This window comes from Sardina pilchardus, chromosome 23 (assembly GCF_963854185.1).
Source record: "Sardina pilchardus chromosome 23, fSarPil1.1, whole genome shotgun sequence".
Classification (NCBI taxonomy): Eukaryota; Metazoa; Chordata; class Actinopteri; order Clupeiformes; family Clupeidae; genus Sardina; species Sardina pilchardus.
In genome coordinates this window covers 1,176,817-1,191,555 of record NC_085016.1, presented here as the reverse complement: position 1 = coordinate 1,191,555, position 14,739 = coordinate 1,176,817, and the positions used below count along the sequence as shown (strand labels likewise).

Below are 14,739 nucleotides of genomic sequence, written 5' to 3'. Positions count from 1 at the left end.
CTCACATTTTTAAAACTCTGCATATATATAGTCCATGAGTAAGAGAACATGTTGACAAAAAAATTGAGATGTTTTTTTTTCTTATTTCGAGGCTATGAGCCTTCAAAGTTGGCCAAAATGGCGTTTTTCCTAAAAATGGCACTTTTATTGCCTTTTTCCAAGGACAAGATGAAATGCAAATCCAACATTTCTTTTTTTCTGCAATAGTGTGGCACTTTGTAGATCATGTGAATGTGGTAGATCCGACCTGTCCATTTTAATATCCCCACAGCACATGTCTGAAGCTAGAAAAAATGAAAAAATGTCTTGGCTGAAGGAGGTGTTGGTTTGATTTGTATGAACCTCTTAGAAGGACAATATGGGATGTAAACCCATTTTATCTTTTTGAGGGATCAGAATGCCATCCTGTAAACAGGATAAAAATGTTATCCCATTTTTACTCTTTAGTGATCCCTTAAAATATGTCCAAAAGTTGTCATAAATGGGGGCCAAGTGGATCAAGTCACAAGGCTAAAAATGAAATATAAGACAGAAGAGATACTGGGGGAGAACACTGTTAAATGTATAATCCCTGCTATGATGGCCTTTGAACCCACTGTGTCCCTAACTGAGGTTCATTCTCATTAAACAAATTTCTTCTGCATGAAGCATATTGTCTCCTGGTTGCTGTTGGAGTTACCGTTGGATGCAGCATGCATTGTGATTTGTTCTAATGGTATCCCTGGACAGTTAACCTGAGATCCACTTAGATAAACATAACCCTAGGACCAGTGAAAATCCTACACTTTTTGGTCATCCATATCTATCCATAAGTTAAATTAATAATATTTTTTTTGTCACACAAAGTGGGTACCGATCAACTCCAAATGGTCTGAAACATACTCCTACACAATATCTCAAACCATGATTTTGGCCTCAACACTTACAGTTTTTTGGTTTTTTTCCCATTCATTTCAATGGGAAATAGTTTTTTGCGAACAACTATTGAACGGAAGGTCGTAGACTCAATCTGATTTGCTCCATCAGACATAATTCGCCCATGAGGATCAAGCAAGAAGTGAATGTTTATTTCTATGACCTTCCGTTCTCTAGATATAGCCTTTTTAAAGTTTATTTCCTGTTTTAAACCAACTTCCGGTTATCACAGGATATTAGGGACACAGTGGGTTCAAAGACCGTCGTAACAGGGTTAAACATTTCACAGTGTTCTCCCTCAGTTTCTCATCTGTCTTATATTACATTTTTAACCTTGTGTGACTTGATCCACTTGGCCATTTAAGCCCCTCAATTTAGTTGCCTTTTTCATTTTTGACAACTTTTGGACATATTTTAAGGGATCACTAAAGAGTAGAAATGGGATACAACATTTTTATCCTATTTACAAGATGGCATTCTGATCCCTCAAACAGAAAAATTGGGTTTACACCCCATATTGTCCTTCTAAGAGGTTCATACAAATCAAACCAACACCTCCTTCAGCCAAGACTATTTTTCATTTTTTCTAACTTCAGACATGTGCTGTGGGGATATTATAATGGACAGGTCGGATCTACCACATTCACATGGTCTACAAAGTGCCACACTATTGCAGAAAAAAAGAAATGTTGGATTTGCATTTCATCTTGTCCTTGGAAAAAGGCAATAAAAGTGCCATTTTTAGGAAAAAACGCCATTTTGGCCAACTTTGAAGGCTCATAGCCTCGAAATAAAAAAAAAAAACATCTCAATTTTTTATCAACATGTTCTCTTACTCATGGACTATAAATATGTAGAGTTTTAAAAATGTGAGTGCTAGGCATTCATGACCATAAGAGAACAAAAACAGGTTTTTTTTTCATTGCTTTCAAAAAAATATGGGTTTGTTTCGATGGATAAGTCTCCAATGGTGGGAAGGACTGTAATTCCTTTGTGATTTTGGACAACAACACAGGGTACTGCCCCAGTGTTCAAATTTTTAGAAAATAATATGGTAGCCTTAAGAGAGGAGAGGGGTTTAAAAAAAAGTGGTGCTCATTAAATACAGGAATTTTCAGCCTTTTTTTAGGACACGTCTAACCACATTTGAAGAGCCATATCTCAGAAACTAAACAAGATACCCAGCTCAAATTTTGGTTTTCTTCCAATGAGACATGGAGGAACATTTGGACCAAAAATCAGGAAACTGATATGGAATTGCCCTAATGTATTCAAATATGCAAATTATCTCATTAACTATGCGTGATATAAAAATGTCCCAAGCAGAAATGGATTCTACGCGGAAAAGTACTATAGAATCAATTGAGAAAAGTTTGGTAGTGACCTTTATTAGATCGTTCTGGATTTTTCCCTGTCTATAAAAACACCAATCTAACTAAACAAGAAAATAGTCAGGGTTCAGGGATCCTTCCAGGTTGCAAGAGATGGCGTTTACCATCCCATCTTACGTGGACCATACAGACACCATGATGATGTACCCCTGCAGAACAGACACGATTAATCCACAGCAGATAGCTCCTGACGCAGGGGATGTACCCCTGCAGAACAGACACGATTAATCCACAGCAGATAGCTCCTTACGCAGAGCAGCAGAACACTGCAAACCATATCATCCCCTCTTATCTCAAACCCACACAGATACCGTGTACTCAAGGACAGCAGAGGGACAGGAGGAAATAAAAACATCTCATGTGTGGAGGAACACATAACAGAAACATCAGGACATGAACTACGGAGTTCTGATTCTAACACGTCGACCCTCCTGCAGAACAGCCGCAGTAGTGCAAAAAGAGTGCAGAGAGAGACCATACTCAGGCTCATGCAAAACAGCCGCAGTGGTGTGTACTGGTATATTATTGAGAGTGGTGTGTATTAGGTATAATGAGAGTGGTGTGTACTGGGTATAATGAGAGTGGTGTGTACTGGGTATATTATTGAGAGTGGTGTGTACTGGGTATATTATTGAGAGTGGTGTTTACTGGGTATATTATTGAGAGTGGTGTGTACTGGGTATATTATTGAGAGTGGTGTGTACTGGGTATATTAATGAGAGTGGTGTGTACTGGTATATTATTGAGAGTGGTGTGTACTGGTATATTATTGAGAGTGGTGTGTACTGGGTATATTATTGAGAGTGGTGTGTACTGTTATATTATTGAGAGTGGTGTGGGTATATTATTGAGAGTGGTGTGTACTGGGTATAATATTGAGAGTGGTGTGTACTGGGTATAATAAGAGTGGTGTGTACTGGGTATATTATTGAGAGTGGTGTGTACTGGGTATATTGAGAGTGGTGTGTACTGGGTATATTATTGAGAGTGGTGTGTACTGGGTATAATAAGAGTGGTGTGTACTGGGTATAATAAGAGTGGTGTGTACTGGTATATTATTGAGAGTGGTGTGTACTGGGTATAATATTGAGAGTGGTGTGTACTGGTATATTATTGAGAGTGGTGTGTACTGTTATATTATTGAGAGGGGTGTGTACTGGTATATTATTGAGAGTGGTGTGTACTGTTATATTATTGAGAGTGGTGTGCACTGGGTATAATGAGAGTGGTGTGTACTGGGTATATTATTGAGAGTGGTGTGTACTGGGTATATTATTGAGAGTGGTGTGTACTGGGTATAATGAGAGTGGTGTGTACTGGGTATATTATTGAGAGTGGTGTGTACTGGGTATATTATTGAGAGGGGTGTGTACTGGGTATATTGAGAGTGGTGTGTACTGGGTATATTGAGAGTGGTGTGTACTGGGTATATTAATGAGAGTGGTGTGTACTGGGTATATTGAGAGTGGTGTGTACTGGGTATATTATTGAGAGTGGTGTGCACTGGGTATATTGAGAGTGGTGTGTACTGGTATATTATTGAGAGTGGTGTGGGTATATTATTGAGAGTGGTGTGTACTGGGTATAATATTGAGAGTGGTGTGTACTGGGTATAATAAGAGTGGTGTGTACTGGGTATATTATTGAGAGTGGTGTGTACTGGGTATATTGAGAGTGGTGTGTACTGGGTATATTATTGAGAGTGGTGTGTACTGGGTATAATAAGAGTGGTGTGTACTGGGTATAATAAGAGTGGTGTGTACTGGTATATTATTGAGAGTGGTGTGTACTGGGTATAATATTGAGAGTGGTGTGTACTGGTATATTATTGAGAGTGGTGTGTACTGTTATATTATTGAGAGGGGTGTGTACTGGTATATTATTGAGAGTGGTGTGTACTGTTATATTATTGAGAGTGGTGTCTACTGGGTATAATGAGAGTGGTGTGTACTGGGTATATTATTGAGAGTGGTGTGTACTGGGTATATTATTGAGAGTGGTGTGTACTGGGTATAATGAGAGTGGTGTGTACTGGGTATATTATTGAGAGTGGTGTGTACTGGGTATATTATTGAGAGGGGTGTGTACTGGGTATAATGAGAGTGGTGTGTACTGGGTATATTATTGAGAGTGGTGTGTACTGGGTATATTATTGAGAGGGGTGTGTACTGGGTATATTATTGAGAGTGTTGTGTACTGGGTATATTATTGAGAGGGGTGTGTACTGGGTATAATAAGAGTGGTGTGTACTGGGTATATTATTGAGAGTGGTGTGTACTGGGTATATTATTGAGAGTGGTGTGTACTGGGTATATTATTGAGAGTGGTGTGTACTGGGTATATTATTGAGAGGGGTGTGTACTGGGTATATTATTGAGAGTGGTGTGTACTGGGTATATTATTGAGAGTGGTGTGTACTGGGTATATTATTGAGAGTGGTGTGTACTGGGTATATTATTGAGAGTGGTGTGTACTGGGTATAATGAGAGTGGTGTGTACTGGGTATATTATTGAGAGTGGTGTGTACTGGGTATATTATTGAGAGTGGTGTGTACTGGGTATAATGAGAGTGGTGTGTACTGGGTATATTATTGAGAGTGGTGTGTACTGGGTATATTATTGAGAGTGGTGTGTACTGGGTATATTATTGAGAGTGGTGTGTACTGGTATATTATTGAGAGTGGTGTGTACTGGGTATAATGAGAGTGGTGTGTACTGGGTATATTATTGAGAGTGGTGTGTACTGGTATATTATTGAGAGTGGTGTGTACTGGTATATTATTGAGAGGGGTGTGTACTGGGTATATTATTGAGAGTGGTGTGACCTGGGCCTGATTTGTGCCAGAGCTCAGCTCCTCAGCCTTTGGGTTTAAGCTGTTCTTGAGACCCCTTATACAATCCTAGACCTATAGCTGGATAAATAACAACATAGAGCTTCATCATACCTGGAATACCTATAAAATTAACTTAAACTTCCTTTAGTCACTCACTTTAGATAGATAGTATACTTGACTGCACCACACTTATACTCAGACTATTTTTTATGAATATCTGCAACATTTGTGTTTACATTATTTAATTCATTTTTTTAATAACAGCAACAACAGTTCAGTTCCAGTTCCGTCTAATAGAGTGTTAAAGTGATAGCAGGCGCCTGATGACCAGACGCATGATCACAGTTGTCATCAAAATGGTCTCAACTCCTACTCTGCCAGACTTTGCCCTGAGGCAACAGATCAGTATTTACATTATTGGATTTTAACTTTTCTGCCCCCTCCACCGCGGTCCATGAGCAGTCCCCCTGTAGCCCCTCCCCCTTGTGTCTCCTTCCCTCTCCTTGTCAGTCATGTTTTTGGGAAGCGGGTCACCGACCTCGTGCAGTGTCTGATTTCTCGTAGAGTGATCCAGGACCGCGCTGAAGTGTTTTTTAGAGGACTGACCATGTCACAGGTCTTCTGGACCTTATCTTTCCTTCTGCTGCTTCACCACACCTGGGCAGATGGTATGTTGTTCCTTTGCTGTGCATATCAGTGGAGCGATAGGCAAAACAAAGAGACCTTGATGTTTTTAGTCAAAGAAGTTATGCAGGATTTAGCTCCATGCTACTGTAGCTAAGTGTGGGTCTTTAAATACGTCTCAAATAGTTTCCCAAAATGGCAATTAAATGCATCCATATTTGTGTCATAGTTACATTTTATTGATGACAGTTGTAGTTATTGTGACTCTGATATTTCTTCTGGTAAGGACAAAGCTTAATTAAGTCGTGAAAATACATACTTTCTTTTTTTTTTTAGAAAAATATAGTTTTTTTCTATTAGAAAGACATAATTTGAGATGCTATACTGTAGGTTCATTTGTGTATGGCAAATGTTCTTACCTGCTCCATAAGAAATATCAGATCAATGTTTGTTTTATCCTCAAATGAGCAGCTCCAATAGGGAGGGAAATAAAAAATGTATGCCCCTAGTGGTTTCATTCAAATGGAAGAACTACGGAGCATCTAAATATAGAATAAAATAACTGAAGCTACAGTTCTTAATGAAGTTATTGTTGACCCCCACCAGTTTTCCTCCAGAGTCAAGATGCCAATCGGGTCCTCAAACGATGGAAGCGAGCCAACAGCCCGTTTGAGGAGTTCCGACAGGGCAACATGGAGAGGGAGTGTGTTGAGGAGGCCTGTGATTACGAGGAGGCCAGAGAGATATTTGAGCATCCTGAGAAAACGGTTAGAGAATGCTTTAACCTCTTGTATCTTTTAACCCAGTGTTCTTGCAGGTTAGCGTTTCTCATCATTTCAGACAGTCTGGCAATTCTTCACATACTGTATTGGCCTGAGTACAAGATGACCCTTTTCAAGGCTAATTGTTCATCTTTATTTATTGTATGTAGAGATGTGTCGAAAAAAAAAAATACCGGTGATAACACATTGGATCAATTCATTTATAGGCCATTTAACACCATTTAAATCTAATCATGAATCATTTGATTCATCTTTTGGGATGCATTTGTCAAATTTAAATTACTGTCTTACTGTCTGGAAACAAGCAGCTTCAACACTGATGTTTGATCAGCATTGCCCATAAAATGTAGGGGGTGGGAATGAGATTTCCGCTGAAAATACACTTACTGTATGTTCCTCCCAGTCTGAGGACAAGTGATGGGAACAATGAAAAACCAGTGCATCGCACCATTTTTGAAGTCAGTAGGTGTTTTCAGCTCTGTAGCGATTTCCAAAGCCTTCAGCTGTAAGACGGCTCTGGTAATGAGCCTTCAATCACATTTTCAGTCACATATTCACACACTCTCCTATCAATCTGTTGGAATCGGCTGATTTTAAGACCATAGATTTTGATTTGGACTGTTTGCTCTTTTAAAACTGTCTTTCTGGGCTCACCATCGTCTTAATCACCGTATGATTTTAAATTGCCCTCAATTGTTGGTTGATCTGACCTGCTCTTGAACCACTTTGTTTGAGATGATCTCTCCATCAGTTGGGTGCATGCCACTGCTGTGAAGAAGGATGGTGGCTGCCCAATCAATTCAAAACATGTGTTACCCACCCCCCCCCCCCCCCACACACAGTCTATGAATATACTGTATATGACTCAGACATATTTTTACAAAAAAACTTTTATTCAGGCCAATGGTAATGCCTCTGATGTTGATGTACAACAATGAGTGACTAGTGTTCAAAATGACTGAATTGATTTATTTTTTTTTGTTCTATCAGGATGAGTTCTGGAATGTGTATCATGGTAAGCTCCTCTTATTTTTAGTTAAATGTATTGTTGCTTGTTGGGTCATACCGATTTTTCATCCGTAACAGAAATTGTTAAAATGATAGATTCCTTAACTGGATGTAATGTTCTGTTGTTTTGCCTTCTGTTTGTTTGTGCTATCACCATGACAGTAGCTGTGTTGTGAAAAATTATACATATGCAATGATCAGTAAAGATTAACAGCACAGTATCACATTTTGTGAAAATATTATTTTCATATGGAGTTCTGTCATTTATGGATTTCTGTATCTCAACAACTGCTTAAGCACAATTTTTAAATCTGCTTAAGTTTTGACTCACTCAATAAAATGGCTGTGAATGGCCTATCAAAATCCAGCAGCCAAAATAATGTTGTGATGTGAAGCTTTAAAATGTAATAAATTTGACAGGCAGAATCATTGCTGTCTTTTAGATGTATGTGAAATGACTTCCATGGGGGCGCAACAACTGACACATTTCAGTAACCGCTTGGACCCCGATGATCAGCGCCTGATGCCTGTGTGCATTATGTGTATCATGTGCATTCCATATTTCAGGATTAACTTATATCTGGACCTAAAGGAATTTTTTGCACAAACATGCACACACACATCTCTCTCTCTCTCTCTCTCTCTCTCTCTCACCAAGGTGCTGAGGTAGACAATGGAGAGGACATCAGGCTATAAAAATAATGACAAAAATGCTGTTTCTTGGCTGCTGTTTATAATTTGTTATGCTGTAGGTTTGTTTGTTAAATGTTGAAATCGTTTGCACTTAGCTAAAGTAGCTACAGTGGAAATGTATGTGATTGTTAACCATTGCCCACAGTTTCACTGACATGTCATTTTCATTTGTGTCTGTGGGGTCATACAGATGGAAATGCGTGTGACTCTCAGCCATGTATAAATAATGGCCAGTGTAAAGACGGACTTGGGAAATACAACTGTTTCTGCCCACAAGGATTTCATGGTTACAACTGTGAATTTGGTATGTCAGTATATAGAATTAACCTCTGTGATAATGTATGACAGCTGAAGATATTTCCATGTATACTGTGTTGCCATACTGAACCCAAAGCCATCGATATCTCAAAGTTGCGACACAACCATTCACTCCTGTGTCCAAAAAATGGCGGCACATCCGGTATGTCATGGTCGTTCAATAGTTCCTCTCAATGGGGAAATGAATGAATATCTCAGGTGTTATCATAAGACTTTTCTACATGACTTTTGGTCGTGTGCATAATAATGCATTTTCAGTGAGTAATATATGTGTGGCAATGCAGTTTATAGTCATTTTCATTGAGTATTTACCGTAAATATTAATGCGATCGCTGCTGTCATTCCCGTAGTAAACCAGGGACCAAAGGAACTACTGAGACTACCTCTAACCACATGACCGCTCTAATCTGGCTCTAACAGCGAAGTCAACGGCTGACGCAACTTTGGGATATCGATGGCTTTGACTGAACCTTTAAAGGAAGGAACAAGCCTTTCTTTGGGATGTTTCTAAACATATACATACTTGGAACAATATTCTCATTCAGGTGAAGCACTGCTACTTGGGATTTGCAGAAGTAACAATTAGACTTTTCAGGTGCTGCAGGCAAATCCCTATGCCCAAGTAGTGCTTCACCTAGGCCTAAGTGTGTAAATGCTTAGAAAATCGTTGTGTTTCATCTTACATTGTTATTTGTGACCCTGTAAAGCGGAACCAGTCGTTTCGGTAAAATTAATTAAATTAAGTTATTGTGCTCACGTGAACGGCCATAAACTAAGCTTTCCAACGATATGTATATTGAGGGTATTACACAAACTATCGCTAAGATAACAGCATCCAAAGTTGACATGGTTCTCCTGTCACGATATGCCAGAAGAGGAGAAATCACCTTTTTAAGCAGCGCGTGCACAACGGGAATGACAGCAAATGTGTTGAATCTTCGCCGGGTTTAACAGTCAAAACGTATGTTTTTCCGTGAAATGCGTTCACGATATGAAACTGTAGACTGTATGCAGTCGAATGAGGCGAAAACGTGAAATTCAACATTTTAACCCGGAAGTTTGTTATTGTTGATTTTCTCAAAATAACGTTGTGCGCAAAACGACTGATTTCGCTATGAATGGTCACATTTGTGACCCTGTAAAGCGGAACCAGTAGTTTCGGTAAAATTAATTAAATTAAGTTATTGTGCTCACGTGAACGGCCATAAACTAAGCTTTCCAACGATATGTATATCGAGGGTATTACACAAACTATCGCTAAGATAACAGCATCCAAAGTTGACATGGTTCTCCTGTCACGATATGCCAGAAGAGGAGAAATCACCTTTTTAAGCGGCGCGTGCACACCGGGAATGACAGCAAATGTGTTGAATCTTCGCCGGGTTTAACAGTCAAAACGTATGTTTTTCCGTGAAATGCGTTCACGATATGAAACTGTAGACTGTATACAGTCGAATTAGGCGAAAACGTGAAATTCAACATTTTAACCCGAAAGTTTGTTATTGTTGATTTTCTCAAAATAACGTTGTGCGCAAAACGACTGATTTCGCTATGAATGGACACATTTGTGCATATTTTAACCATACAAGTCACAACATGTAGGCCTAAATAGGAAAATGTTGGAGTCCTTTTGTCACTTTTGGGAGATATAGGCTGGTTGATTCCAATCACCTCAATGAGCTATGCTAAGATAAGCTAACGGTGGGTGTTTACAGTACTAATAGGTTGAGCTATGCTAAGCTAACAGTGGGTGTTTACTACTTGGTTATGATGAGCTATGCTAAGCTAAGATAACGGTGGGTGTTTACTAGTACTATAGATTATGATGAGCTATGCTAAGCTAATGGTGGGTGTTTACTAGGTTATGATGAGATGTGCTAAGCTAAGCTAACGGTGGGTGCATCAGACTGAGTTGTAGCACGCACAGAGACGAGCATGTAACCATGCATCATCTCAACTCTAGGGGAGATGGTGAATGAGCTCATTTCCCTGTCTGTTGGTATGTTGGGCAACTGAGTTGGACATGCGTTCAGGGCAGACCATATAAACTCTATAAAGGTCTATAAATATAAAGGTCACAGTTTTTGTTTGGAGAGTTTGACCTTGTTTGGAGAGTTTGACCTTGTGACCTTTACATCCTGCAGCCATCCCTCAGATGTGTGAGAATAACAACGGCGGCTGTGACCACTTCTGTCACGTCATAGATGAGAACATTGGATGCTCATGCGCTCAGGGCTACACGCTGGCTTTAAATGGCAAAGACTGCCACTCTGATGGTAACATTTATTTATTTTATTTCATTCAATAAAAAAAGAGCACCATTTACACAATAGCTCCATTACTTGTTTAGAATGTGTTTTTTTTGGTTTGTTACAGATCCTTTTAAGTGTGGTGTTATTCATCCAAAAGAAAAGAAGACCAGGACAATCTTCTTTCACATCCCAGATGATGACAACACCACACAGAGCGCAACTCCTCCACCAACAACAGCGCAACGTTACGAGACAGCAGCCAATTACAGCGCTGACACTGACTATGACATGGCTAATGGCACCGACAGTGCGTATGACACGGGCGACGACTTCCTTCCTGAGTCCGCTGGGTCAACACGTGTTGTTGGAGGAGAAGACTGCCCTCCAGGGGAATGTCCCTGGCAGGTGGAGATACGAGTGCACCAAGGCAGAAAACACACACACATACTGCACACACATGCACACACACACACGAGTGCGCACATACACACACACACACACACACACACATGCACACACACATACTGTATACACATGCACACTCACACACACACACACACACACACACACGTGTGCGCACACGCACACATATGCACACACACACATACTGTACACACATGCACACACACACACGCACACACACACACGAGTGCGCACACGCACACACATGCACACACACACATACTGTACACACACACACGAGTGCGCACACGCACACACATGCACACACACACATACTGTATACACACAGACACAGACACACACACGCACACACACACGAGTGCGCACACGCACACACATGCACACACACACATACTGTACACACACACACACACACACACGAGTGCGCACACACACACACATGCACACACACACATACTGTACACACAGACACAGACACGCACACACACACGAGTGCGCACACGCACACACATGCACACACACACATTATTCCACCAGATAATTCCACTATATGTCACCAACTCAATTTCTTCAGAATGCAACATTTGCTGCATTGAATGTTGTATCTCTCTCTGTGTGTGTGTGTGTGTGTGTGTGTGTGTGTGTGTGTGTGTGCACACTCAGTAACACTTGTAGATATGCCCCTTGATGTATAAATCTACAGCTCATATATTTCTCCGTCGTGGTCTTGTCAGGCTCTTCTGATGAATGAAGAAGGACTTGGCTTCTGTGGAGGAACCATCCTCAACGAGTACTTCATCCTCTCGGCTGCCCACTGTATGAACCAGTCCAAAGCCACAACAATAGTTCTTGGTGAGTCATCTATTTCAGTGTGTTAAAGGGATAATCCGGAGTGAAATGCACTTTAGATCAATTTTTCGGACTATTGGGGGTACATACGTTGAGTTGACACCAAAATCATGTCATTCGGATGTATTTTGAGAAAGTTCGAGCTCACCGTTTTTAGCCAAAACTCGTTAGCCTGGAAGTGACCGGGGCGTGTCCTATCGCCGCTACAAAACGCTATTTTTTTACCTCTTCTACTGTTCCAAACAACACTACACTTACGTGGTAGTGAGTAGAGGGTCCCTAAAGCCAAACCGAAGTATCCCCACGTCTTTATGTGGTCGGATAGAGAGTCCAGAATGAATTTAATCGAGTCCGTACCTTTCCGGAAATGTTAGTAAAGTGTTGTTAAAACGTTGCCAGCTGCAGCAGCGACATTTCCGGAAAGGTACTGACTCGATTAAATTCATTCTGGACTCTCTATCCGACCACATAAAGACGTGGGGATACTTCGGTTTGGCTCTACTCTCTACCACGTAAGTGTAGTGTTGTTTGGAACAGTAGAAGAGGTATAAAAATAGCGTTTTGTAGCGACGAAAGGACACGCCCCGGTCACTTCCAGGCTAACGAGTTTTGGCTAAAAACGGTGAGCTCGAACTTTCTCAAAATACATCCAAATGACATGATTTTGGTGTCAACTCAACGTATGTACCCCCAATAGTCCGAACAATTGATCTAAAGTGCATTTCACTCCGGATTATCCCTTTAAAGGTCCTATAGAATGGATGAATTGAGTATTGCACTGTGTTCTCTGATGTTAAAATAGTATATATTCAACTTTGATTTAAAAAAATAAACTCAATTGCAATTTTACAAGACTAATTAAAACCATATATTTAGGATGGGTATTGAAATGGTCTGTTTGACTAAATGGTCCCCTCTTTGGCAACCCCAATTGAACTTCAATGGCTTTGCGAGGTCTGACATCACAAGCAAGCAGTTTTGCTGAATCGCCCATTTTTTAGTGTCTATTTCTAAGTTCAAGATTTCCATATGAAGGAGGGCACAACCATGCCTCATGTTCATGATAGCTCTTTGTTTATGCACAACCTCTCATAATTCATGAAAACCAAGAAAAAAATGATTTCCATTCTAGGTGACCTTTAAGGTTTTTGCCTATTGCTTACACACTTGTTGCAGAATTTGGCTCATTATGTCAAAACTCTAAACTCAGCAATATAAGACATATCACACCAACAACAGCAAAAACAAACAGTATATTTTAACCAAGGACCAAACACAACGCACCAGAGAGGTAGCTCTCCCCTAACTTCAGTGTTCCCTGAGAAATTCTATGCAGGGTTTGTTTTGGTTTCCAGCCTGTCTAGTGGAAACAATGAAATTGTGCGCAAGGTGACACTTACAATATCATTGTCAATTCATGCTCCTTCATTCAGTGTCATGTGTGAAAGGTTTCTCAGGTGAGTTTGTAAAAAGTGGAAAAAAGTTTGCACACTTTAAATCCTTCTTTTTAGTTTACTTTCTTTTGGCACAGAATAACGTTTCGACCATGTGGTCTTCTTGAACTTTTTACGAATCATTTTTTGTTCTGCACCTTGACTTGGGATGTGCACAATCTTTTTACCATATCTCAGGTGAGTTCAACATCAACAAGGAAGAGGGCAGAGAGGCCAAACATGAGGTAGAGCTCTACGTGACGCACATGAACTACATCCCCGCCACCTACCACAACGACATCGCCCTCATCAAGCTCAAGACCCCTATAAAGTTCAACAAGTACATTCTACCCGCTTGTCTCCCGGAGCGTGATTTTGCAGAGCGAGTGTTGATGAACCAGAAGGAGGGAATGATGAGCGGCTTTGGTCGCCTCGGTGAACGCAGCGCGCAGACCACTCTTCTGCAGAGGCTGACCGTCCCCTTTGTGGACCGGGCCAGCTGCATAGAGTCCAGCTCATTTAAAGTGTCCAAGCACATGTTCTGTGCTGGGTATCTGGAGGCGGGCAGGGACGCCTGTCAGGGTGACAGTGGCGGACCGCACGTGACACGTTACAAGGACACCTGGTTTGTGACAGGTGTGGTGAGCTGGGGCGAGGGGTGCGCTCGCGATGGAAAGTACGGAGTGTACACACAGGTGTCCAAGTACATCAGATGGCTGAACCAGCTGATGAACCACATCATGACGTTAAAGAACAGGAGGAGGAGAGATGCATTGTACAATGTCACATATGTCTGAGAGAGTGTAAAAGATACAGACTGAAACCAACAGGGAGATACAGTATGTCACTGCTCATGACACGATGGCAATGATGTTTGCGAGATTAAGTTGAATAAAATAAATCACGAGTCACTTTTCTGCTGTGCGTAGTCTATTCTGTTATCCAAATATGGACATGTGAGATAAAGGCTCCAGAGCGCTTGCACACACTGATGCAGTGCTGATGAAGGGAGAGAAAGTTAGGCCCACATCCATCCCATGACCTCCCATGACCTCTGTGGAGGATTTGACCTCTGAACTGTGGAGAAAGGAAATGGGAGGATGTTGAGATGTTTCGCATCCAAGAAAATAAACAGTGAATTGCAAGTGGGTGAGCAAGGGAATACACCAAGTCAGAAATACAATCACAAGTCAAAAACAGACACACCAGGATCATGA

General features: G+C 40.8%; 1 protein-coding gene across 1 annotated transcript; it reads left to right on the top strand.

The window, feature by feature from the left end:
• The first annotated feature begins 5,579 nt into the window (after nucleotides 1-5,579).
• Nucleotides 5,580-14,434, top strand: f10 (coagulation factor X). Its single transcript, XM_062527246.1, has 8 exons — nucleotides 5,580-5,808; nucleotides 6,371-6,531; nucleotides 7,537-7,561; nucleotides 8,438-8,551; nucleotides 10,710-10,841; nucleotides 10,942-11,222; nucleotides 11,975-12,092; nucleotides 13,721-14,434. The coding sequence occupies exons 1-8, from the start codon at nucleotides 5,595-5,597 to the stop codon at nucleotides 14,317-14,319; spliced, it is 1,644 nt and encodes a 547-aa protein (XP_062383230.1). The 5' UTR covers nucleotides 5,580-5,594; the 3' UTR covers nucleotides 14,320-14,434.
• The last annotated feature ends 305 nt before the right edge of the window (nucleotides 14,435-14,739 follow it).

What these genes read in the sequence shown, in the direction of transcription:
- f10 (XM_062527246.1), top strand. Translation starts at nt 5,595, where the DNA reads ATGAGCAGTCCCCCTGTAGCCCCTCCCCCTTGTGTCTCCTTCCCTCTC. An exon ending in TCACCACACCTGGGCAGATG is followed by an intron (nt 5,809 to 6,370) that starts GTATGTTGTTCC and finishes GACCCCCACCAG; the next exon opens with TTTTCCTCCAGAGTCAAGAT. An exon ending in CAAAGACTGCCACTCTGATG is followed by an intron (nt 10,842 to 10,941) that starts GTAACATTTATT and finishes GGTTTGTTACAG; the next exon opens with ATCCTTTTAAGTGTGGTGTT.